The sequence below is a fragment of the Calonectris borealis genome, chromosome 26 (assembly GCF_964195595.1).
Source record: "Calonectris borealis chromosome 26, bCalBor7.hap1.2, whole genome shotgun sequence".
NCBI lineage: Eukaryota > Metazoa > Chordata > Aves > Procellariiformes > Procellariidae > Calonectris > Calonectris borealis.
The window spans coordinates 8,486,940-8,514,425 of record NC_134337.1 but is presented as its reverse complement, the minus strand read 5'-3'; the positions used below and the strand labels follow the sequence as shown (position 1 = coordinate 8,514,425).

Below are 27,486 nucleotides of genomic sequence, written 5' to 3'. Positions count from 1 at the left end.
CCCGCCGCAGAGCTGCCCCCGCCGCCTCCCGGCGCGGGTCCAGGTCGGCGGGGCTCCCCGGCCCCGGCCCGCCCCTCGCCGCGCCCAGCCTTGCACCTGCCTCCCGGCACCGCCCCGCTCCCCGCCCCGCGCGGAGCCGCGGGCGAGTCGGGCTGAGCCGCCTCGGGAGCTGCTGCTGGAGCCGGCGCCCGCCATGGGCACGGGGCGCGGGGGGATGCGCTGCATCAAGATCTTGCTCTTCATCTTCAACCTGACCTTCTGGGTGAGCGCCGGCCCGGGCGGAGCGGAGCGGAGCGGAGCGGGGCCGGGCTGGCGGGGCCAGGCGGAGCCGTGCCGCCGGCGGCACCTGCCGCGGGCGCTCCCGGGCCCCGGCCGCGGTCGGTCCCGCGCGGAGGCAGCCGGCCAGGCCCGACCCCCGTGGCGGCGCTGAGCCCCGGCGCGCGGCCGGGGGCCCCGGGGGAGAGCGCGGGCAGCAGGCGGCGGCCGGCAGGCAGCCGGGCTGCCGTGCCCCGGCCCCCGCTGGGGCGGCCCCCGGGGCTGCCCCGTGCCAGGGCGAGCTTTGAGGAGGTGCGCGGGTCCCTCGAAGGAGCGCTGCTGGACAGGCTACCCGAGCTTACGCTGCAAGAGTGCCTTAGCAGTGCTCTCGACTTGCACTCGCTTCTGTAAAGATACAGCTCTTCCTGGGAAAATACGTACGTGATATAAGATGACATTGCTGAGAAAAGACAACATCTTTCTTAACTGATAATTTCAGGTAGCGACCATTTCCCCAACAAGCATAAAATGTCAAACAACAGGAGGCTGAGAGAGGTTCCCCCAGCATCCCATGCAGCGTATTGCAGTGGAACACTTTGCAACATCATGATGCTTTTTAATAATGTAATTTCAAATAGTGAGCCAACAGCTGCTACTTTTACAAGTTCATCCTAAGAGAAAGTCCTTGCATCATATTGCACTTACTTTGCTGAAAGCTACCCTCGTGGCAATGAATAGTGTCTACTGCAGAACCCTCGAGATTTAGAAAATGCTATGCCCATTCTCCCCTCATTGCACCTTTTTAATAGTCTTACAGTTCCATAGCACAACTGAATTCAAGCTTTTTTCTTTCACTTTCCCTCATGCTGTGTTCTCCCTTCCAGTAGCTTTCCAGTTTTTCACACTGGAAAACAATTAGCAATGTTATCTTCTTAAGTGTCTTTTTCTTTCTTTCTTATTCACTGTTTTTTAAAAATAATCCTGTCCAGCCTCTCTGGAGCAAGCAGTTTTTGGCTTTTGTCTCCTTTATGCTTGAAACACAGCTAAACCAAATGCTTTTCCCTCTTGGTGACAGCACTGCAAGCTCCTGATACACAGTGCTGCTGTGCTCAAGCTGTAGGAGCAGAGTGATGTTGCCCAGCTGCAGCTGCAAGTCAGTAGAAGGACAAAGCTTTGTGTTATGTTGTTTCACAAAAGTGACAATTACTGTGTTTTGTTATCTGCCTTTTCACTGAGATGGAAGAAACCATCTCCTCAGCTGGACTGGGGGCATTCATTTCAAACACATCCAAACTACCAGAGGCACTTAGAAGCCTGGACTGACAGGACGGGGCTTGTAGTGTGCTCTGGCAGTCCAAAGGCTGAGCCCATGCCTGCAAGCAGGGAGGTTCAAATGCTATGACCAGGGTGGCAGGGGACTCTCACACTCCGTTCTGTGACACTTCTGTGACGAAAGCGGTGATCCCAAGCTCTTCAGCCATGTGTTTGCCTGCTTTCTTTGCTTGCTGTAGCTATGCCAGATGAATTAAGTGCCAGGCAATGCAGGACAGATGAAAAAAGCACGACGCCAGGCTGCCAAGGGTATGGTAAGCAGCAGGTGTTTTGTGAACCTCGTTCAGGTTGCGCAGTTGCTACAGACCTAGGCCTCCATCAGAAAAGAAGCAGAGCGTTGTGCCTGGTCCTGCAGGATGCTGAAGCTGTCTGCCAGGACACACACCATTGGCTGGTAGACTTATAAACATGTCTGGCATGCGGTGGGTCTGAGACCACTGGCTATGTATCTTTCCCCTCAAACAACATGCCTTGACACTCCTTTTTGATCTAGTTTTGTTCGCATTAAAGGGAATTTTTCCTTGCATTTGACAGCATCCACCATCTGTTTGTCAGTCATTTCTGTGATCCAAGACATTGTACACTGTAATAATCCTTTTCCTTCCTAGTTCTGATAGGGGGTCATATGGTGATTTACAGAAAAATGCCCTGTCATAATTGGTCCAAACACGCTTAACTTCAGCACATCCCTAAGAACAATACAAGCCTCTCTTTCTGGTAAGCTTCTGAAGAGAACCCTTCTTACAACTGAGCAGCAGCAGCAATTCTGAAATGGCAGATGGTCTCTACAGCATCATATATCCTGTGACACTGGAGCTGGACCTGTGATACATAGAGGGGAAGGGGGCCCATAAAACAGCTAGGTGCTGTCGTGGTTTAACCCCAGCCGGCAACTAAGCTCCACACAGCCGCTCACTCACTCCCTCCAGGTGGGATGGGGGAGAGAATCAGAAGCGGAAAAGGGAGAAAACTCATGGGTTGAGATAAAGACAGTTTAATAGGTAAAGCAAAAGCTGCACACGCAAGCAAAGCAAAACAAGGAGTTCATTCAGTGCTTCCCATCGGCAGGCAGGTGTTCAGCCATCTCCAGGAAAGCAGGGCTTCATCACTGAAGACAAACGCCATCACTCCGAATGTCCCCCCCTTCTTCCTTCTTCCCCCAGCTTTATATGCCGAGCATGACGTCATATGGTGTGGAATATCCCTTTGGTCAGTTGGGGTCAGCTGTCCCAGCTGTGCCCCCTCCAACTCCTTGTGCACCCACAGCCTCCTCGCTGGTGGGGTGGGGCGAAGAGCAGAAAAGGCCTTGACTCTGTGCAAGCACTGCTCAGCAGTAATGAAAACATCCCTGTGTTAGCAACACTGTTTCCAGCACAAATCCAAAACAGAGCCCCGTACTAGCTACTGTGAAGAAGACTAACTTTATCCCAGCCAAAACCAGCACAGGTGCTTTTCCTACAGTACAGCATCTCGACTCCAGACCCAGGCCCTGAGTGGCCTCCTGCATACTGCCCGACTACAGTGTGGTTCTGAGGGTTAGGAAGGAGGGCAGCGTGTTCCTCATTGGTTTTGCAGCCTGTCTGTTCTTCTCAGGGGCACTCACTTCCCCTCCGCGACTCCTCCCCACCCCACTCCATTCCCCATTGCAGTTCAGGCCAAGTTTTGATGACTAAATGAGCTTACTTACAAGGTTTGAAAGTCACTAGTAAATTCAGAAGCACCACTACATTGAAGAGCTGAAAGAAAGAAAAAAGTACATAGCACTATAATAGGAATTCATTGTTACCAAACACTGGCAAGTGCTTCCTGAATTTTCTGACAGTGCAATCCTGAGCTGGGGGATTTCAAGAAAGCATAAGTTGCCAATGACACCTCTTTGATGCTCTCCAGCCAGTTGTTACTAAAGTATTGACTGGTCTGTTTATCTTCCAGCTGGCAGGATTGGCTGTCATTGCCTTTGGTCTATGGATGCGATTTGGTGGGATTATGGCAGACTTTGCTTCAGACAAAAAGTCTCCAGAGTATTTCTTCATGGGTAAGTTAAAGTGCCTGTGACAACAGTAGCCTTTAGCTTTGGTTTCATCCTGGGGCATGTGACACACCTTATGCATTGAATTATATGAAAGCCAACAATTCCTGGGCTGAACTACACAAAACTGGACATTCTGGTGCTGTGTGTCATACGCCTGATGGCTTTCATCCTTTCTCTGCTTGGCATCAACTTCCTTAGGCCTAACTGAACTCTTCTCTCAGATTTGATCCAATCCTCACATATCCTAAGTGAATTGTGCTAATACTGTCGGAATAGAAGTTGAGATGGGTCAGAGACTCCTGGAACATGGGGCTCACCAATATATCCTTCCAGAGTTTTCTGTGCAGCTGCTAGCCAATAAAACAACAGTGTCACTTCTGAATGTTTCTAATACCAGCGCAGCAGTAAAACTTTTGCTCACCAGTTCTCCCTGTGTCTGTACACAGAGGCTGTCAGTGTGACTTTAAGTATCAGGGCAAATCCTTCCACAGCTGAAAAGTAAAACTACAGAGTGTTCAGTCATCTCAAGAACCGTTTGTCCAACATAGGCAGGAATCAACTAGTTCCCCAATGAATGGTATTGGTCATATCTGATTTTAGGCATTCAAGATAAATTTTTTTCTCCCTAGGATTTCCAGTTGGGTTTTCTGGAAACACCACCTGTGTTACATATCTGTAGACATCCTTAAATAGCAGTTCTCTAGGACTGCTGGCAACTGCATTTCGCTATCCACTGGCAATTGTAACGTGCCTTTACACCAGAAGAGTCAGATTTTTTTTCTGTTTTAATATATAACCCCTGGAGATGGACTCACTTAATAAAATCCAATTGGTGCAAACATTTTTACCATCTACAAATGCTAAGTGTGAATGAATACCCAGTCCTGCCTTGTCCATCAAGCGACTCTGACAGGGTGGCCAGGAATGGAAGTTGACCCAAGATGTCCTGTAGCAGTCAGTTACCCATCACAGGAATATTGCCTGGGCTGTGCAGTTACTTTAAATACCCTGATTCTCTTAGTGGAGACCTTGACTCTGATACACCAAGCTTCTTTAATATATGCAACCAGGCTGGAGGCACAGAGCTGACTGTATAGTACTGTGGGAGCAGATGGGTAGAATGTTTTGTCCAGCAAAGTTTCTGTGGGAGTTTATGAGGCTGAATAAAACATTCAGATGAAAATTTGATTGGGATCTGAGGGTTACTGTAAAATACCCTATAGCACCTCCACTGACACAGAGAGCCAGGAAGTACGATTTACTTTTTCTCTTACATTTGAGCTGCTATGTCAACAGCATATTAGATCACCAACTTCATTTCCAGATCCAGTTTATACCTGCTGAATTTCCTATGCTGTATTTTGGAACTCTTCCCTGCCTTACCCACTTAGGTTTGACCCAGAAGATTCAACAAGACAGAAGGATGTTCTGGCCTTCAAAATCAACTACTGCTGGTTTGTTAGAAGCCAGAAAGTAATACATTCTGTGATGTTAATAAGCACCAGAGTCATTTCACAACTTTGCAGTGCAGACTGTAACACTGTGTAAACAAGATATTCTTTGGTGTATGTGTATTTAAATCTCTAAAAGATTTAATCTGCTTCAGTCTTAAATAGGAATTACAAAAGCTGTTCAGAGTTGCTAATTTTGGGAAGTGCTGGGGAATGTTTTTGTAAAAGTTTCATCATATACCGTGACATTCAACTATTGGGCTGTCACATGTATTTATAGAGCTGTATGCTGTAATATGTAACTGCTAGCAGAGGAAGTGCTAAGGAACAGGACATAAAGATGTTGAGAATTCTTTTAAACTTGCACTTTTGACTGAATTCTAAAGCAAAGTTTTGGCCCTTTTTTGTAATAGGCATTGTGCTCTGAACGGAGCATTCCTGTTAAAGAAAGACAAAAAATTTTCTGCTGCCCACCCTCATTACAAGTCATGTTAAATGCTGTTGTGACTTCTGAGCATCTGATGGGGCAGCCATTCAGAAGTCTGAGGCTGTTAACAATCTGTGACTAAGGCAGAGGTAAAAGAATGGTGGTAAGTTCAGTAAAGCTGTTTTTTTTTTGCAGCAGACAAGGCTGCACTTGATGATCATGCTCAAGAGCTTTACCTCTCAGGGAGATTTCAGCTCTGAATCCCCCTTGACAGTTGTGTATTGGGCCCTTCTCACAGAGACTCTAGGAGTGTTGTTTATTTGGCTTTGTGTGTTTGCTCTGTAATATGCATTCTGGGTGACAGCCAGAATTTTGCATAGGAATTTTTAATGTAGAACACTGTGCGGCACACAAGCAGCAGCTGCCCAGAGGGCTGAAAGAGAAAGCAGATCATCAGTATGACTTGGAGATACAAACATATGGACATATATTTAAAAATAATTTCTTTAGCTCTGTTCCACTGACCACTTTTGTGGCTGCCTTGTGATAACTCAAGCCCCTGTGATCAGATCAGCTTTGTGTCAGTCCTTGGAACAACAGTGCAGCTGCATTCAGAGTTTGCTTTGTAGGTTGAAGCACTGTCCAGAATTACCATCTTGTGGAAAACATCTCATTTTCTTGCTTCTAAAGAGCAGCACATTCTGCTCTTTTTGTACCTGGATTGAGCTGCCAGCTGAATCTTACCAGCTTCTCTCTTGTGCTTCCTTGTGATGTTTTTTTTCCTGGATCTGAAATGTTGTCTTAGTTTAAAATAATTGATAATTATATCCTTGCATTTTCCATTAGGCCAGAATGAGTCTCCTTAAATAGCCCTATTCTTTACCAGCGATCCAGCTGTCTTTTCTGCCCCCTGGAATAGTTCAGGCCATGACTTGGCAACCAGGCCTGTTCATCTTTTCCAGCCACTGAAATGTTTTTGTTGGTTTGAGAACAACTTACAGGCAGCAGTGCTGAGGTCAAGCACATATGTGTTCTTAGTTTTCTGTTGCTTGTGGTTTTGTGTTCAGTGATCCATATTCCCCACGGCAGCTTGTAGTTTTTTAACCTACAACGTAAAAGGTTGGAATTGGAACTCTGACCCATGCAGTCTCCATCCACTTTACCAGATGTATCTTACACTGGAGCGGCCTCCTAAAATTGGACATCCTCTCTCTGCAGCTCCCCAACTTTTGGAGTTCCCACTGCAGTGGTAGGCATGACAATATTTTTATGTTACTCCATATCATAGTACGTTTTTTGTGCCTGTGCTTCAAGTGGTGAGACAAAACTGTAGCTTTCCTGTTCTATTGCAGTTCAGCTCTGGTAGATTTCACATATTCCTCTCTTTGCTGTACTTGAGAGAAAAAAAAAAAGAAAGGGGAAAAAAAAGATAATTTTAGCAAAGGTCAATAGCTGGACAGTTACCTCTTTTATCTGAGTTGTCTGTGACACTGTACTGACCAAATGGAGAAAACAGCTGTAGAATAAAGGCAATTCCCTCAGATTGCTCGTCCTTCTTGAGACTCCTGTACCAAGACTCTGGCAAGTTTTTTACTGGGCAGGAAAGTCTGCAACAATCAGAACGAAAAGAGAGATGCTTGTGTGAACCCAAGATGTCAGCATTGCTGTCTCACAATTAACTGGTCCTTAATTAATTCTTTGTGGTAGTGCTGTTCTTAAATTTAAAAATACCTAAAGCACAGAAGTGAAGACAAAGTGCCTGCTGAGTGCAAGTTGAGCATTTCTGAAGTAAGAACTAATGTGGGGACTTTTTAAGGGTCAGTTCAAGACACCTATTCTCCCCTCTTTGCTTTTGGTGGATGAAGAGGAAAGTCTGTTCTGGTTCCTTGGGCAACACGGAGGACAAACTCTTTGTATCCCTAATTAATGAAGTGCAGAGGGTCACATCACTACCAGTAGCAATAAAAATGAAGTGTATGTACTCAACAAGCCCCATCACGAATGGTAACAAAAACTGATGAATGTGAATGAATCAATCTGCATGACTCTTTGTCATAACTGGCAGCACTGAAGCATTGCTTCTCCTCCACAGCCAGAGCTCACAAACTTTCTGCTGTGTTACGTTATCTTTGCTCCAGTTCCATGATCCAATCTGTGGTCCAGGCACTCATCAGGGCCAAACCAGTTGTGGATAAAAGTTTCAGGGTGGCTGTGACTTTTTCTTGGGGTCTGTGAGAGCATGAGTGATCATTCTGACTTTGAAAGGTACAGTTAGATGGCGCATGCCTTAGGATATGAAGTCATGTCTGGAGTTGAAGGATATTAGTAGTTTTTCTCCATAGTAGTGGATGCCCATACAAACAGGAGTTGGCCAGCAGTTAAATCCATGTAAAACTGCAATTCGCTGCTCCTATGCCTCATTTTGTTATAGTTCTAGTCATGTATTTTGGAGTCAAGCACTATACCCTTAGTCAACAGTATTTTCTCTCCAAAATCCATAGCCTCTCAAACTCTACCAGCCTTTAAAATGAGAGCTATTGGCAAAATAGCCTCTGTGTAGAGATGCAATACCACAAGAGGAGCATCAAATAGTCCTGCCATCATGTGTATTGGAGAGGCTTTTAGTCTGTACTTAAGACTTAAGCAATGAACTTGTCTTTCTTCCTATCATCCTGTGTGCAGGTCTCTTCTGCAGTTGAGGAAGAGTGGTTTAGAAAAGGCTGATAGTGGCCCCGAGACAAAAATGAAAGCTGCTGCACTGGAAATCTGCTTAAAAAAATACGACACCAACACTACCACCCCACAAAAAGAAACTTACTCAAAATGAAAGTTGTTCGAAAGTCCTCAATCTCTGTTCTGGATCATAAAACCTAGCAATCAGTTCCTAAGAGTCAGTATCCTGCCTGGCAGAGTAAAGGCAAGGCCACAACAAAGTTAGAATTCTGACAAAACAAGCTAATTAAGCCTAATGGAATAATCTGTCCATCTACCTCAGGTTGATTGTTTTATATTTGCAATATGCTGAGATTCAGGAGGCTTTTTTTTTTTTAATTAATCATTTAAGCATGATAATACACTTTATGCTTTTTGCCTGTTAAACTGTCCTCCTGGCTAAATCTTTCTCCCACCCTACGCTCTTTGCGTGTAGCTCTCCAAAAGCTAGCCAGTTCCACACAGCAGCAACAGTTGAACTGACAGTTACACCATTTCCTTCTTTGAGGCACCCTCTTCTCCTCCCTCTAGGCAGCTGCACGTCACCCTGGTGCCTGCACACTGGTCACATTGCTGAACTCTGACATACTGCTCACTGAGACGTGGGGTCTCCCTCAGCCTACCTCAGTGAGCGATCAAGCAGTTGTATCTGATTCTGGGCAGACCGCGCATGCACAGGTCAGAGCCCAGCACTACAGGCTCAACACTTCTACTTTTCCAGAAACAGTCACCTGTAGCAAGTGACCTAGGTGACTGGGGATAAACCTGTCACTGGTCCTACATGAGGTAAAAATACGTCAAGATGTTTCCTCTTATTGTAGCAGCACACTAAACTCCAGGAATGCTCAGGCTTTTTCAGTTACGTGCTTTGTTCTTCATATATGCTCACTTTAAAAGGACTAACTCTGCTCTAGATGCCAGTCTCTAAAGCAGCTTCTAGAAAAAGAACCAAACCAATATAACCCATTGTATCTCAAGGGAAATGTCCTCTGTTGTGTTTCATTCTGACAGAGCTGGAAATACAATGGGACTGTCCACTATGAAGCCGTTAAAGGAAAGCACTTTGTCTGCTGGAAAAAAATAAAACCGCAACAAAAAAGCCCTTAGCTCCTTTTTGCGCTCTGTCACTTCAAAAGCATCTGCAGAGAGGGTTTTGATTGAGTTGTTTTGTTTCAGCACTTACTTTATCTGCACTTGGGTGGGTAAAGACAGCTATCTGCAGAGTCCTAACTTTTGCTACTGTGGGGGTTGCAGATTTCTGTGAATGCATTATGGCCACACACTGTTTTCTGTTTTGGGTGGCTTGGAGCCTGTGCATTTAAGCGTTAGAAGTGTATAATTGTTGTTGATATCTGCATGGAAATGTATGCAGACACACAGGATTACTCAGGGTGTCCTAATCTAGAGAGGATTGCAGAAACTTGTGAGAGGATTTCAGAATACCAAATGACTGAGTATTAAAAAGGCAGATAAAATACATTATCAATAAAGCAAAGTGACGCAAGTGGTAACAGATAATCTAAGCAGTATAAACACTGACAGACTTTAAATTAGCTGTAACCACACAGCAACATGATCTTAGACTCACTGTCAATTGCTCTTGACAAAAGTGCTTTGCTCAGCTGCACTCAAAAAGGCATATAAATGTCAGGAATTATTAAGAAAGGAAACGAGAATCCAACTTGAAAGATTTTAATGTCATTGTGTAAATTTCCAGTGCACTCAGTGTCTTGAATGCTGTATGTAGTTCTGGTCAAAAAGGATGCAATAAAACTAGAAAAAGTACTAAGAAGTTTGACAAGATTATTATTATACTATGCACTATGAACAGCTTCGGTATTAGGAAGTTTTTCACACTACTCACATCATTAAATTGTAGAATCCATTGCCACAGGATTCTGTGAAGTTCAGCCGCAATAGTACAGATCCACCTAATACAGGTATGTTGATTACATCTGACTTCAGTGAAGTTTGATATTGGGTGAAGTAGATATTGACAGAGCCATTGGAGACTACTGAGAAGGTAATAGCTGACATACTTTGGCTTATGTGAATTTGGGACATAATTATTTAGGATTGTGAGATGCATGTGAGCAAGATACGTAACGAGTGCTGGTATTCTGTGGGAAGCGGGAGGCAGTGGATCAGGATGTTACATTACAGTGAGGTTGCTTTTAAATTGAAATTCAGGATTTGTGCATCAGCAGAAGCCTACAAACTGGCTGGTATCTGAAATGTGTTTGTGGTTCCAGAAGATTAATCATGCAATACCTGTTGAATTCACACAAGACATGTAATTATGTCTGTGCATTATGCTCAAATTAAGGGTATGTTCCAATTCTCCAGAAATTCATCTTCCTTCAGAGGACTCTGCCTCTCTTCTCCAATTTTATAAAGGTATTTTATAGATAAATATATTAAAAATCTATTAACACAGAAATGGTAATCTCTAGTTACAAGCCTATTTCAGAAATTGACTTTGCTACCATGTGCAACATACACAACTGTCCCTGTCTGTCCTGTTATTTCCAACTCCTACATGTGTTTCTCATCTTTTCCAATAATGCATTTGCACTACAGGTTCCTTGGTGCTCTACTGAGGTCTTGAGAGCCTCAGTCGTTCTGTGGAGGAGCACATCTGCCTCCCAGATTGTAATGCAGATCCAACCTCAGGAAAATCTCTTCAAGTCATGTCTGGGTTCTAGGACTCCTCTCATCACTGCCTCTGGATCCCTTATACCAAGAACAGAGCTTCTTGTTTTCTCAGTGGAGTATGAACAGTTAGTGGTTTGTTCAGTGTTAGTTACTCATCCAAAAAAGAAAAAGCAGAATTATTTAAAATGGAAAGTGACCATAGCAGCCAGGTAAACAAGAAACCCATGTGAATAAAGCCAAACAGAGAGACAGTGTACGTTTGTCTGCTTCTGCTCTTTGCAGTAGGCTCTAGACAGGGATTTGTATCTCAAAGCCGTCAGTAAGATTTTTTTGGGGAAAAAAAACCCCAACCAACCAACCAAATAAAAAACAACTCTGGGAGTGGGTTCTATTCCAGACTCTGAAATTAGAGCTCTACCAGCCTAGGCGGCCAGCAGAGTGTATCTGGTTGTGGTGGTGATGGTTCATGCATTGTCTGAAATAAGAATGGTTTTAATGTTCACATTAGTAGGTTCCTACCTGCCTAGTTTGTGTTGTAATGTTTCCTTTCTGTTCATAAAACATTGGTAGTACACACTTCCGCCTATCACGTGATTCTTTGCAATGGGAGCATAGAGGGACTCTGGTTCTAAGGACACAGTTGTTACTCTGTCCAAGTGCCATATGACAGACTAAAGAACTGGTGACATTTCCTTTCAGATTAGTTATGCATAGATTTGCATGTTACCTTGAGAGTGGTTTTGAATTGCTCTAAGGAACAAAGAACAGATGTCTTGCAGATTTCACTCATCATTTTTCTAAAAATGGGGCTGATCCCTCCCTCGCTTTTGATACGCATAAAGACATACTGCAGTCAGCAGCTATAAAATTCCAGCCTTCTCTTTTACCTTGTCTAAAATGATGAAGTTCTGTATTCACTGCTAATCACAAAGGATTCGTTCATCCAGAAATGACACACACAATACCCTTTATCCTTCCTGAGGTGCTTCTTCACACTTGCAGATCCGCTGTCTCCAACTACAGACCCAGTAGAGTATATGTGCTCATACCCAGAGGAAACAGTATCTTATGGAAGAACTCTGTGCCATAAACATAGATGCCAATCTAGAGATCTCTACTGAGTTGTGGATTTGCCATTCTTCACTACTGGGAGTCATAGGTTGCTCTGAGATTGCCATGTAACTTTTTAATTCCTCTTGTAATTGCAAAGCAGAGTCTGCTAGAAAATGGGAATCCCTCCTGTTGGAATTTTCACAGGGAGTACCCCATTTGACATCTTCCTTTCAGGAAATAATGAATTTCCCCATGGGATGAATCAAAAAATCAAGTATATAGAAAAGGTGCTGCTTTACTGCTTTCCAAATTTGTTCTTTGCAAAATGAAACAATGGCTGAAGTATGGGCTTCCCCACCTCTTACACTCTCTATTTTTTAGCCAGAAGGGAAATCAATTTGTTATTAGGTGTTTTCTCACTTGACTTACTGCTGAAAGTAGAAGTGTTCATTTCTCTTCACAGCTTATAAAAAACTGTGTGTTTGTGTGTGTGTGGTGTTTTAGCACAGCTAAAAGAAACAAAAAAACCCCCCACCACCCCAAAACCTGAATACTTCCCCACAAAAAGGTCAAGAGAATAGGCTATGTCCAAAAAAACCCCAGTCCTATGACACCTCGTTTTTCATCCTCTTGTATTTACCAAGAAGCCCATATTTCCTCCAGTACCTCTCATAGCTATCAGTGTCCTGGCTGCATCTGCTCATGTCGAGCAATTTTCTGTTGCATTTTGCACATGGCTTTTAATTCTTTGGAATGTGCCTCTTCATCCTGCGGCATTCAGGGGCTGAGAGTGACTTGCTCTGTAGGTCCTGCATGCCAGTGCAATAAATATTCCTGAGTTGTGGGCAGTCACACAGATGGCAGGTTTCTGCCATTTGGTCCAATGTTTGCCCTCTTTAATGCCATAGCAGTGTGCCTGTTCTCAGTATTCATCTGTTGTCTGCTCCTATGTGCTGCCAACGAACTCTGAGACTAGTTAGTTGCCAAACTCCCTCTCCTCTTCATTAGCAGACACAGATCAAAGTGACAAAATTAGGAATCAGGAAATGAACAGACACAAGAAGAGGTAAGAGGAAAATTTTCACACAGGCCACAAACATTTGCTTCCATTTTACCTCGTACTTTTTTACTTCTGCTGCACAAAAAGCTGCAGCTAGAGAGTCTTCTCAAAATTTTCCATTCACTGAAACAAGCTCTCTACCTTGATCTGACTTGCACACTTCTTTTTGCTACGCTGAGCTGTGTGGTGAACTTTTTTGTGTCAGAGTTTCTAGCTATCAAATGTGTTCCATTTTGTGACTATAAACTAAGTGTCGTCTTTGTTTCTCTGCTGTGCTGTAGATGCTAAATTGGAGGCCATGCCAAGGCTTTGTATTTTACAATGGAAGCACTTATGAATAGAAGCTGATTAAGGCTTTGCTTTCGATCCTGCTTTTTTGAAAGGAACAGGCTGTAGTGAAGCTTAGTTACTTCTGACACATACTATTGCATAGCAATGTATCCCATTAACACCGCCAAATTTCTGGATTTGTCTGCTTTGCAGATCCTAACTGGGCTAACTTGATGGCTATTAGTGCATGATGTCTCTAGGTGAGGCTATGATTGTAAGGGGTGCCATACATTGTCACCCTTTTCTTTTTCTTTCCTTTCTAGAGAATCTCGCTTTTCAGTTTAGGTCTATTCCTATTAAGAATTTGAGGCGATCATGCCTACACTGCTGCATATAGCCCACTAGGAAAAGAAATACTAGCTCCCTGTCTTATATACTTACTCCATCTAGGATGTTTCTGATTGCTTTGATACCTTTCCTGGAAATCATCTTCCAGTTGAGCATACCTGGATCTGGGTGCTGGGAAACCTCACAGCGCAAGCTGAGCAGTAACCTGGTCCCTTTGAGTTTTTTTCACGCTACTCTTCCAGTGTCTCATTACACTGGATGTGTAATGAAAGATTACATGTGTGTATATTTAGTAGAAAAGTAAAAACATCTTCAGTTTTGTGGAATTTTTTTTAAGTGTCGTCATTATTTTCCATCTAGAAATAGCTCTCCAAGTATCAGCAACTACTAGTCCCAGGCTGAGAAACGACAAAGTCTGGAATGAACTCTCCTGAACGGAAGATGGAAGAAGGTGGTTTCAAACTCTTGGCTGGCTCAACTGTGGGGCCAGACACATAGCAAGCTCAGCTTTGTTTAGTGAGTGGTGTGAGTTCTTCCTGTAACACGCCTTAAAAGGGAAGTTCTGATTGAGGTAGCGGTTTAGCTGTGAGTCATGCAATTGAAATGTTAAGTCTGTTTCTCAGACAAAAGCAAATCCAAATTCCTAAAAGTGGTCTCACCCCTGAGCCTCAGAGAGCTTTGTCTTTGCTAGCTGGAAGGAGCAGAAAGAAATGGGAAGAATTCTTTCCAGTCTTCTTAATCAAAGAGTCTCTCTGCTAAGTTGCCTGATAAGTAATTACAGGGACTGGAGAAGGGAGTGACATGCAGAAAAGGGTCCAGGAAACATCTTTGTAATTAGTCTGTTACTATGGAGATCTCAGAAAGTGGCAGTTTTGGTGTTTGGCAGTTGAACAGCAGATTCTGCACCTGAGAGAAGCTTTTTGTCTTTTCCAATTCATCTTCCGCGAGGGCAGACCTTTCTCTCCTGAGCCATATGTATCTTTGTATATCCCTCCCTCAGTAAAAACCTGAATTCACTGTGTTGTGAATATGTGTACAAGCATGATCTTGAAGAATGCTCAGTTCTAGTAAGTCACAAGATGCTGAATATTAAAAATCTAGACAATACAGAATATGAACTGCCAGCACAGTCAGCAGCAAATCCCACATATCTGGCATCATAGGCCTGGCAAAGCCATATTAATTATAATTGTTTTATTGCTATTTATCAGAATGTGTTCCTCAGCAGCAATCCTTGGCACAAGAAAGGTACCAGGGCAAGAAGGATGGGGAAGGGGAAGGGGAAGGAGAAGGATCACAATAGCTGGGATAGATATCTGGCCGATATACAGTGACTGGACAGTGATGTGCCAATGAATGGGCAGCAGGAAGGAGTTTGCCTTCTCCAAGCAGGCTGCATCTATGTGGCAGAGTAGCTAGATACTCTTCACTTGTACATTGATTGATTTTTTTTTCATTTTGCTAGCAATCATTGCAAACTGTCATTTGTAGGGCTTTCTAGTCTAGGTTACACAAGGCCTGCTAACAGTAAATGCCAGCAGCTCTGTTAACCCTGAAGATTTGGGTCAGATTTTAAAATGATGTTTAAATTGGTAATTGAGAATACTAAACGTTCTCATTAAAAGTTTGCGTAAGTCAAAGCTGAGAGCAAGGCTCACTGTGCCCTCTAGTGTGCACAGTCTGTAGCTCCACTGTCCTCTCATGACGGCATGAGGGAAATGAAACTGCTTTTTCTAGCAGTGGATTGGCATGGCAGATATCTGCGTGTCCTCCACATTGCCCACACAAGACAAAGACTAGAATTACAAGGCACTGCACTGAGCCTGTTGTACTTTGGCTGACATGGTACCCAGAGATAAGGCACAAACACAGTTGTTGTGGTCTGATGGGAACTGACACTGCACATGAACGGATGTATTGCCTAAGCACAGATCAAGCATGTAAGTTTACAAGTGAGGAAAGAAAAATTCTGTGCTCTTGTTTCCTTTTGTCCTAGACAAAGCCCATACAAAAAAAAACCCTATTGCATGTGAGTATTTCTAGCAGTTTTACAGGTGGCAGAGATGAATGCTATTCCCCTTACCTCCACAGTTTTTGTCCTGTCAAGTTCTGAACATAGCTAGGGTCCTAAATCTTTAACTACGTATGGGGCTATACTGACATCTCCCATGTCCTGTACTTGTCTCAGGCCTGGTCTTTGCTGGCAGTTTCATCCCCAGATTGCTTCATTATCCTCTTAATGCGTTTAGTCTGATGATCCACTATTTGCTGTTCTTTCTTTATGTCATTAAATTTCTCTATACACAGGAAACTCCTTGTGCCAGTAGCCTCAAGTCCATTCAGCAATGCAGTCCCAGGAAGAGATTGGCTAATGTGTCTGAGCAGTCTCCTAAACGATTCAGTAACTGCGTAACACTTAACTGCGAATGTCCAGAACATGAAGGCAATGCAGTGTGGCCACTGGCTGCTGCAGAGCCACTCTGATTCTGCCTATTGAAATAAGGTGGTGGGAGGGTACCCTGCAGTTCAGATGAGGGCAGCATGCACCATGAGATGCTGTTTGTAGGCCATGCATGCAAGGTTCTTGGCCTCTAAGTCTTAGACACTCTACTCCTTTCATACAGAATCGCCTTTTTTTAGGATCTGATGTGATTTGTCTGGTTCTGTGATTCTATCCCTTTTCAGGCAACTCTTCTTCAAGTCTTCTGATCATAATGCACTGATAACATTGGCCTTTAAAAGCTGCTGATATCTCATATTCTGACACTTGCATCAGTATGTTGGAGGAAAAAAAATATAAAGTAATGACGCTGGAATATGCCTGCCCAGCATGCAGTAAAGCAGCTACTTATCATAAAAGGAAGATGTCATGTTCCAAATCACTGAACTGTAGACAGGCTTCCACTCTCTCCAGTGACCAAGCTCAGGACTATCGCTGAGCTTATGACCTCCCCCCGGCTGTTCTTTCCACTCATTATTTTGCCAGAGGATGCAAATTCATTATTTCATTCACTTCCTCTAACAGCTTTCAAGGGGTTCCCCCAATCATCCTCTCCTTTCCAATAGCAATCAGCTTTTTCCCCAGCCAAAGCATTGATTTCAGAGGAACATCACACTGTAGTGCCTGTACCTTTCCTGAAGATCTTCAAATGTCCTTTTTTACTCACTGCCAGGCAACTGATAGAGCATAGCTGCCAGGTACCTTTTTAAGTTCCACCCCTAGATAGCCGTACAGTACGTTTCCAGCCCCAGGTTTCACAGAAATAAGCCCTCTAGCAACGTTGGATTTTTTTTGCCTTACGTTCCTCACTGAAGAGCTGTAAGGTGGTTCTGGCTGCTATGGTGTATGTTCTTCCTGGACTGAGCTGCCCTTAGGACAGGAAACTTGGGAGGTGGAAGTCTTCTCATTTGTCTTCATGAGATTCTCCAAGAATTCTGAAGAAATCATTGGTCTCCTTTTGTGGCGAGAGCAACTTTTCTGTGTAATGGGTGTTCTTTGTGAGAGCCAGAGACCATGGTTACTTACAAATGTGTGGTTTTGACAAAATAGGTAGCAGACTTCGGGAAGAGAAACCTTCTTAAATTCTTGTCTGATTCTGATTTTTCATAGGACTCTATGTATTGGTGGGAGCAGGGGCTCTCATGACCACAGTTGGATTTTTTGGGTGCTGTGGAGCAGCGCGGGAGTCTCAGTGCTTACTTGGAGCAGTAAGTAAAAGGTTTCAAGGGCCTGGGCTGCACAGGAAAATCATTCAAAAGCATATGCTTTGTGTGATTAGTGGAAAGATCTTTGCTGTCCAAGAGCTGAAATGTCTTATGTCCTCTTATTGGCTAATCTAGCATCTCTAGCCACCGTGCTATTGCAGAACTTCCATACATGAAGAAATTCCATTGCTTGTCTCATGTGATATATTTCCTGGAATTACCTTCAGTCTTTTCTGAAGCTACCATCTGAGCCACATCTTTGCCATTTCCACCTTTGTTTCCATATTACAAGAAATCTGACTTGACACCCTTGTTACGGACCCTGCTTACCAGCTTTCTTTCAGTTACTGTGTGGGCTGTTGAGGCCTGGGCAAGGATGAGGGACTGACTGGCAGTCCATGTAAAGCAGAATTGTGCAACGTATACTAATAGAAGATTCTCTTCTTCCTCTGCAGTTCTTTGCTTGCTTGTTGGTGATATTTGCAGCTGAGGTCACTGCTGGAGTATTTGCCTTTATAGGCAAGAAAGTGGTAAGTAGCAAGCAACTTCTAATGTAATAATGGGGCAATTACGGATTCCAATGCCGACTGAGCTACAGTCTGGCTCTTGCGTAGGAAAACTTTCCAGGAGACTTTTCCCAGGAAGACACTCTAACATTCTTATCTGGAGTCAATGAGAGCTTGTGTTATCACAAGTCCAGAATGGGATGCAGTTTTTGCCCCCTCTGTTAAAGAAAATCTGTAGGTGTGGTTCAACCTTACATCCACATGGAACATCAAGTAGAACTATATCATAAGAGGGTACTGCTTGGGAAAAGGGCAAACAAATTCAAGCACTGAACTTCTCCAACTAACAGTGTTTAACCAAAACACAGAATACAGCATATGTACATTCTGACCCATGCAGAGTCCCTCTGAGTGCCATCAGGCCACAAAATCTCCTATATTTCCAATCATGGTACCTCAGTTTACCAGGCATAATTTTCTGCTCTGGAAGTTGATGACACAAGCTGGAAGTCTGCACTGGATTGGGGGTAAGACTTCTTTGCCACTCACTTGGAAAGTCTGATTTCTGCAGGCAATACAGGAAGCCCAGAAAATCTATGAAGACATTTATGATGACTATATGAAAAACCCAGGGGGGAAGGTCAACAGGACTATCTATCACTACCACTTGGCTGTGAGTAGTCCTCCTGAGCTTTAATACCTCGCACTACTACTCTACTGTCACATTACCCTTTAAAATTCAGAATGCCTCCCACTGAGGTATGAAAGAATAGAACTGAGTGTTACTTAAAACAGAGCCAGAGGCTCATAACCTGGTTTCCTGATGGCTCTGTCAGAATTCTGGTTTTCTGATCCCAAGTGATCCCTACCTTTAAAAGTGAAAATGGCCAGGCTTTTAAATTTCAGCTGATGCTTCTGGTCTTTGTTGTGCAGAAAATATGACTATTATGGCCCTTTTGGATATTAAAATCCAAGAATAAATACTCACAAATGCAGAGAGAGGTAAAAGGTCTGAATTTCTCTGCATTTATTGGAGAAAAATCTGTGACCTGTGTCCCAGGACCTACAATGTTGCAGATCCTGTCACTGACTGAACCAAGTAGGTACAGAACCGAAAGCGCATGTGTAACTCAGTTCAGGCCACCGAAAAAGTTAGTGTCTGAACCAGAATTAGAACCTGTGATTTCCTGCATCCTATTTGTGTCCATCCTGTATCTACACTGCCTCCCACAGAGATCAAGCCCAAGCTTTGTTGCTCCTTACAGCATTCCCACGTTCTTTAGAACAAACATTTCACAACCTCAGACCCTTTTGTCCTTCTCCCATAGCTGTCACTTCTGACCCAAAGAGGAATTCCAAGCATTTTGTGGGAGATAGGCAAACAGGAAAAACACACGCTCTGAAACACTGATTTATTACTGTCTCCAAACCGAGCACTATGTTTTGTCAGAAATAAAGATTCTAGCATTCTCTGTTGTAGCTTTTGTGCGTTGCCCATAATTCTGTATGCACTATTTGAACTTTCTGCTTTCTCCCTTTAACAACTCCTGTTTCCTTGTAAGCCAAGGATCTGCTTTTCCAAAATCCACTTGTTTGCTTTGTTATGAGATACTGTGATAAAAATCCCTTCTGGAAGTTGTCGTTAATAAAAATTTGTTTGTTTGCTATGGCTTCAGACAATTGAAACTGATTTTTGATAATTTTGGCTCATGCAGTTGGAACTCTACCAGAGGCAGCAGTTAATACAGGGAATAAATTTATTACTTGATCGCTATTATTTCTTTTTTTTTAGTTATTTATTGTCTCACTTTCAGTATGAAACAAGTCTATGGTTTCCCCTTCTTTGATTCTTCATCTCTCTCTCTCCTTCTCTCTCTCATTTAGCTCCAATGCTGTGGTAAAGATAATATAGAACAACAAATGGGATTACCCTGTCCAGAGAATATACAGATGCCAAAGGCAAGTGTCCTCTGTTCTGGTTGTTCTAATCACTTTTTCATGTCAATTGTTTAGTAAAATTGGATACATTCTATAAGTAAAAGAAAGAACGAACTTCCTTTTTACCTTGCAAATTCCAGCACGGAATTCCATATGAAATGGAGCAGAGCGGAGGCAGAAATAAGTTGGAGGTCATACTGAACACGCCCAGCCCTCATTTCTGAAGCCTGCTTGTAGCATCCCATGGTAGCTGAGGCAATATTACGTCATCTGAAAAGTGGGAAGGACGTAGCAGAACAGGAGTCCTAAATGAAAAGCCCTGTGAAGGCTGAATTTTGGCAAGTGCCTACCTTAATCACGCATGGAGGCTCCTGACTAGAAACTTTGTTGGTGTTAAGAAGGATTTCTGTTATTTCTGTGTTATTTCTCTTTTTTGTGGAATCTGCTTGTGAGTACAATGTCAATCTGAAAGGCCAAACTTCCTGATTTAGTACGGCCTATCATATAAAGGGTTTATAAATTTAGGGAAAACTGATTGTAAGAAAATGACTTGTGTGCGTTAGCCTGTATAGGCAAGAGGTACAGATGTCTCACTAGAAAAGGGAATATGCTGTGAAAATTGTCCAACAAAACACAAGGCATAGATGCAAGAATTAGGACAGTGACTGCAATAATATTTTTCGTGCTTATCTGTTGTTTAGTGAGAACAGCTGAGAGAGTTGCTTGGAGTATCCAGGAGTAAAAATCTTTCAATTTTGTTTTTAATAGAACTGCCTGGTTGAAATCCAGAATGTAATTGATGCTAATCTGCATTTAGTTGGAATTGTTGGAATTGCAATTGCTGGCATCACAGTGAGTAAATCCATGTTCTCACTCTCAAATCTGTATTTGAGCCCAGTACCCTGTCCCTTACTCAAAGCTTTGTGGAAGGTGTTTTGCAACAACTGGTGAGATTCCTCAAAGGGGCAGCTATTCTTATCACTTTCCTCTCTGGGAACTGCCCGCGTGACTTTGTTTTATATCCTTAGACAGGGTCCAAAGTACCTAATGGTAATCTTATTTTGTTGTAATAGTAGGAAAGCGGAGTGCACATGAACCAAACTGAAAAGCAAAAGGCTGTAGCAGCATTTCATCTATTCCAAAACAACTGCAGAGTGATGCTTTAGGCCCTTTGAGGATCCATTCCTTAGATTTCATAAGGAATAGAGAGTACCTACCCTTTGTACAGAAATGGCTTTCCGGGAAAATGCTGGCTGTAGCATTGGTTCAATGCGAAGGATAGTTTATAAACAGATTTTCTAAGTTATAGATCCAGTGATCAGTATGTATTTTGTTAAAGGAACAGGATTTAAACTGCATAGTTTTCAGAACAGCATTTCTTTCCTAAACACATAGCACCTAGTTACAGGTAGCTGTTCTATCAAATTGTGTCATCAAAGCGGTGATAACTTTCCTTACAGTCCACCTTCTCCCCAAGTGTGTATTGTTGTATTCCCAAGGTCTGGTCCTTCATGACAGAGCTGTGACCAATAGATGTCACCCTGCTGCAAGGATATGGCAGGAGTGGGCAGTCTGTATCAAACACAGGCTTTAACAGAAAGCATTTTCCAGCATGCGTGTGCCGTGACTTCCTTCAGACTCAGAAGCCAGCAGCAGTCTGAAGTAGCATGAGGAGCCAGAATATTAGTAAAGAAATACACCTTCAGCTGCTCTGAAGAGCAGGAGGTTCACGGACTTATGTGGACACGTAAAAGCAGATGAAGGCTTTATGTACGTAATAGAAACCATGGCGTGGGTAAAGGGGATTAAACAATTCTGTGATTTGTATAAAATGTGAAGGTGTACTCAAAAATACAACAAAGCAACATGGGTGGGACAGAGTTCCAATAACCTCATCACTCAACAAGGATACACTAGAAATATGAACATCTCTTCTACGTCTTCCTACCTCAGATACAGCAGAAGTTATGAAATTATAACCTCTTCAGCAGCAGAAACGTATCTGTACATTTTTCTGTGCTTGTTTCTGACACTTCATGGAGTATGACTGGTCAGCTGCCTCCTTCTTCCTTAGGAAGGTGTCTAGGGAGGGGATATGAACTCAGTGGTTTAACTGCCTGATAGTATTGCTCATCTCCCATCATTAGCAATGAAGCATCAGGAGGTAGCTGCTAGATGCTTTGGAGAATCAACCTGTGGCAAAAAAGAAATTTCTGGAGACTCTGGCAACACCCACTGTTCTCTGCTTTTAACATTCCCTCTAGTTAAATAGTTCCCTAACATGCATAGAGTTTTATATTTAATGTATAGTCTTGGTCTTGAATAGTAACTGTTAAGAGCTTAGCTTTCTCTGAAAAACCGCAATGCTCAGCACCAGTTCCAGACACCTGGTTCTTCTGGAATCAGTCTCTGCTCTTATTCAAATGTGTATACAATATTCCATATAGAAGCATTCTGAAACTCAAAACCTTTTGGTGCAATACTAAGCATAATACAATAGTCACCAACAGTTATTGATGTCAGTGAAATTTATGTTAATAATATTAATGTTTGGGGCTGTTACGCTGGCCTTAACATTCAGAACAAAGAACAGTGAAACTAGTGTGAGCAGGTAAAATCTTGGCTTTGAGTATCAGTGAAATCTCTTTTATGTTAATTGTCTGATGTTTTGGGTTTTGTAGATGGAAGCAGACACTTGCTACTCTGCCATAAGAACCTTCAGATTGTTCTGATATGCAGACTATTTTGTAACTGTTTTGTAAGTGGATCCCTAAATTGCATCCCTTCTCTTCTAGATCTTTGGCATGATATTCAGCATGGTTCTGTGCTGTGCGATCCGTAACACAAGAGACATGATCTAAAACTTTCACTGCACAACTATGTCCCAGGAGTTCCAGACTAAGCTTTACAAGAAGTGCTCTTCTACCCAATTTAATAATTGTAATGCATTTTAATCAGTGTTTTAACATACTGAGAGGAAAATATCCCATTAGGTGAGCAGGTAAATTGTATTAGTTACAGTAAAACTGAAGTGAACAAAAAAGGGTTTTAAAATGTCCTTTTTAATGAAAAAAGCAAAGGTGCATCTAAGACTAATTTGATTTTTAATGTTTGTATCTGTGTAATTAAGAGTTTACACATTTATAGACATTGTGTAAGTGCATGCATATCTCTCCTTGCAAATATATATGCACATGCACGTGAGCAGGCACCTGTGTATGCAGTACCTTGTTTAGGTAAGTATGTGCAAATGGAATATATAGTATGTGCATGTTTGCATGCATATTCTTCCAGAGTCTCACTATGCAGGAGTGTACACACACCCATACGTATACAGTGCTTGAAACCCTTTCCTACTGAGCCCCTTTTTGCCAAGAATTAGCAGAGGAACAAATGCCATTTTAAAAAGTAAGATCTATGATCCATTTTGTAGCTGTTCTTTCCAAAGCCCAAACAGAGTACAATTAATAAAATTGGACTTTATTAAAAAAAATTTAATGCCTAAGGGCCTGCTCCAGCAAACTTTAATTCATGTGAGTAGACCCATTGACTTCACTGTCATGCAGAGACTGGATTTTATTTTTTTTTTTTAGGACTGGACCCTTCATGCAAATGCAGGAAGCTCTGGGGGAGGAAACATGTCCAAGGGGATCCAGGCTAAAGAAAGAGGGGGAAAGAGGTGGGAAGCTGGCAAGATAATGCAGCCATTCGGGAGCAATTGCAGTGCAAAGTGTGCATAAGCGTCCCAAGCTAGCCTGAGAAACACACAAAAAAATAATCTATGAGTTAAAGGGGCCACTAAAATCTTTATTCTGAAGTCCCTTCATCCTGCAAGACTCTATATGGTATATATGCTGGTGCAGGAGTGGAGCCTATATCCAGAAAAGCAGCAGCTTTGTCAGATACGCTATAGAATCTAACTGGCCTGTGGAAGCCAACCGAAGAGTGAAAATGGTCAGGGAAAGACACACAGCACTTTAATATCCTCTGTTTCAGTTTCTGTGACTATCACAGCTTCCATGGGGCTCTTACCTCAACCTCTCACCCTTTCTTGCGGGTGTAAGGCAGGAAAGAAAGATGGGACATTTTTACAGAGCCATAAAGTAAATTTTCTTACTGGCACCTTTAGATTGCATGTTGGGTATAAAAATTACACTGTGTGCTTGAAATACCTCAGGGCTTGCGTTTACATAGTTTGTTTCTATATTTTTATTTTTCTATTTGTCATATTTATTCATAAGAGAATGTTCCTTTTAAAATAGCCTAGAAGGGAGAAAGGTTGTCCCTAGAAGGGGTAAATAAATTAACATCAAAGGCTCAGAATCTCTTGAGATAATTCACTGTTTCAGAGAACAGCTTCTTGCTAACAATATCCACATAGCAGCTCTGTCTCTCTGCTGATCACTAGTTCAGATTTCTGATGCAGTTGTTCCATACACGATGGGGAAAAAGTTCAGCTAACCTACGTATCTTATGGAAATGGTCCATGATATCTAATAGGACTTGGCATTTACAAGTCGTGGGGTCTTTATTCCGCTGAAACACGATGGAAAGAAATGGGATTTCAGAAAATATGCGCTTTCTACTGCACATGTTTATGTGGAATATACATCTCCCATGATATTTATCTCTCATTTCCCAAAGAAATTCAAACTCCCATCACTCTTCTGTTACTTCAGGATTGGAAATTGTGTTGCTGTTCCATGTATCAGATTTAATTGACACATCTTGCTGTCTTTTACATAGATCTCTCTTTTCAAATTGTTCAACCACAAACTGTGAGACAGCTGTGCACTAAATGCTGGGTATGCAGCAAGCACTGCCAGCTGAGCAGTTTCCGGGCCTAGCTTCATGTACGCAGCTGATAGGAAGACATTAAATCGTACGCCAAAGAAGAGTTAGGCTTGTATCACTCTGTTCACAGCTGATTAGCTATGGATGCCAGGTAGAAGTAGGGCCTGAGACCTTACTCTGCAAGCATCAGACCAGGAAATAGGGCCCCGATCTGCTGTCTGCTCCTAAGAAAGGTTCAACTGGGAGAACAATATTGGCAGCAAATCCAAATGAGGGTCTCAAGCTGAAACTAAGAAAGTAAGTTTCTCACAGCAGACAACTGACATAGCCAAAGCAATTTCCTGGATCCCAGGTACACTTGGGACTATCCCTGCAACTGGTTTTGCTCTCAATAGATAACGGCATAGTATACAACTGGGGTGCTTTCTCCCAAGGTAATACTGACAGAAAGAAGAAGCCTGTGTATAGTGTCATTTTTGCCATTCAGAGCAAGACAGCTTTCCAGGAAAAGCAGTAAAAATAACACAATAGGGCAGCCAGTGGTTCAGGTTCCAAGATTATTGCCCTACAGGGATAGAAATTTATTGCAAATAAAGCTATTTCCTTCTGTTAGACTCCCCCTCCTAATGACAGTATTTTATTTATTTTAAACACATCTGCACATAATTGGTTTTAATTCCTCAAATTTGTAGAACCAGAATGTAATGATAGGACCAGAGTTTACTTCTTTATTTGTTTACTGTTTCTTGAGTAAGTTGGAAGATGCCCACTCCTGCTTTTGAGATGCACTGAATAAAAAGGCAGCTTGCAGAAACTTCTGTTGCTTCCCCAGCCCCCCACTCCCCCAGAAGTACAAGAACATCTAAGTGCCTTATGAAAACAGGGAAGAGTGGTACAAAGAAACCTTCTATAAATTCAGACTTGAACAACCTAACTTTCTGCTGAAGTGTTTTGGGTTTGTGGGTTTTTTTTTCTTCCTCTGAACAGTGCATTTGTTTTTCTGAGCATAATTACTGCTTATACTCTAGGGTTTACTGCTAATTAGGTATACAGGATACTTGCACTGCGTATCAGGAACAGAATAATACCAGTTACTTGTTTAGTTCTCTAAGTTATTGGTATAATTTAAGCTGGAAATCAACATGTTATGCATCTACTAGTGCCTTTAACAGAATCCAGAGATATAGCCTCTTTTGTTGTTTCCTGCTGTTGTCTGCTGTTGTGCGGTGCATAATATATTTGCAGTTTTCTCTGCATCTTAGTAACTGAAAGTCTTTTTTAACTCATTAAGGGACAGAAAATACAGCTGTTCTTTCCCTGTCAAAGCTGTAAGAATTCTTTCCTGTTCCTATTAATTTCCATTTAATAGCTTGAGCAGCCCTTTTTAAATACTCAGATGTCACAGGCAGGGTTATGGCTATCAAAACTGGATATATAGTGCCCACAGTTTATTGTGCTGCTGCTCTTTCATTTCAGCTCTTGAAAGTACAAAATCTTTGATCTTTGTCAGCAGTACAAAACAATTTCCAAGCAACTACACCATGTCTGCAATAAGAAAGCTTTTCAAAGGTAACTAAATCCAAACTAGATTCTAAACTTCCTCAAATACAGTTCACACTCCAGAGCTGCATGCCAGGATTTAATTAACAAACACCAGTGCTTGTATTCACCAGATACATAGTAACTGCCATATAAGTCAGCAGAAGTACCCATTTAGTCCTGTCTCTTGTACATGTTTCAGAGGAAAGTGACAAAAGATCAAATCGCTCTAGGTGATAATTCTGAAAGCACATCACACATGTTTTCTTCTTCTCCTGTCAAACAGTTTGTTCTAAAGCATAAAGATGTAAATTGTTGATGCCCTCATTATATCTCTAAACATCATTATTCACATTTCCCTTGCCTAATTTTTCTAAGTAACTGACTTCAGTGGGAGCTTCATTTGTTACAGGAAAACCTCAGCCAGTTTTGATATCTTGCAGAGATTGCACAGGAGCTGACGAAGCACAGCCCTGTAATATCCCTACAATGAAGACTCGTATTTCACTTTTCTTCATACTGAAAGTGATAGTTTTATAGCAAAATATATTTCATATGTATTGAAAAAGAAATTGAGTTATCTTAAGCCTTCAAATGCTGTATTCTACAGCCTTTGGAGGCTACTGATTAAGAGCATCGGATGCTGTTCACAGAAGATGTACATAAATAAAGCTCTTCAATCTTACTTCTTCCTCTCTATTGGTGCTCCAGCCACTAGGTTCTCCAAAACACAAACCACTTCCAATATAACGTATTTGTTTCCATAGCACAAATTCTGATTTTTGGGCAGAACTGGCGTATCGGTTTATGCTGCAAAGTCTGTAGCAGAATTACCTCTACGGCAGCTTTCTTTGAGAGAAAAAAAAAAAAACTTATTCTGTTGCTGAAATCAGCTTTCACCTCCCTTTAGTCTAATGTGTTCTGAAGTGGCGTTTTATCAGCTTTTCTGTCTTGAATTCGAAACAACTTTCTAATAAAAATAACCTGAAATAAACGACTACCAGAGAGAACTTGTCCCTGCACCCTCCCGCGTGCGCTGTCAGAACCGGTCCCCCACAAACTCCCCGACTTGCGCGAGCGAGGTTCCGCGGCGCACGCCCTCCCGCGAGCGCCGCACACCGGGCGGCCGCGCCGAGGTCTGACCGCAACGTCCAACAGAGACCCGCCCGCCGCGGCAGGGCTGCCTTCGCCTCACCTTCTGCATCCCGGCGCGCCGGGTCCGGGCACCAGCTGAGGCGGCAGGCGGTCACTCGGCGGCGGCGCCAAAGGTCCGCGAGGCGGCCGGCCGACGGCCCGGCGAGGCGCTCCTCAGGCCGGGGCGCAAGCGCAGGCTGCGGGCGGGTCTGCCCGGAGCTCGCCCGTCACCCTCGGCAGTATGATCGCCCCGGCGCTGGGCCGCGGGCAGGCGG

General features: G+C 42.9%; 1 protein-coding gene across 1 annotated transcript; it reads left to right on the top strand.

Annotated features, from left to right (window-relative positions):
- TSPAN2 (tetraspanin 2) lies at positions 1 to 27,087 on the top strand. The gene is made up of 8 exons (XM_075174378.1): positions 1 to 262; positions 3,520 to 3,622; positions 17,206 to 17,303; positions 17,756 to 17,830; positions 18,378 to 18,479; positions 19,691 to 19,765; positions 20,513 to 20,596; positions 22,540 to 27,087. The coding sequence occupies exons 1-8, from the start codon at positions 194 to 196 to the stop codon at positions 22,603 to 22,605; spliced, it is 672 nt and encodes a 223-aa protein (XP_075030479.1). The 5' UTR covers positions 1 to 193; the 3' UTR covers positions 22,606 to 27,087.
- Positions 27,088 to 27,486: the final 399 nt, after the last annotated feature.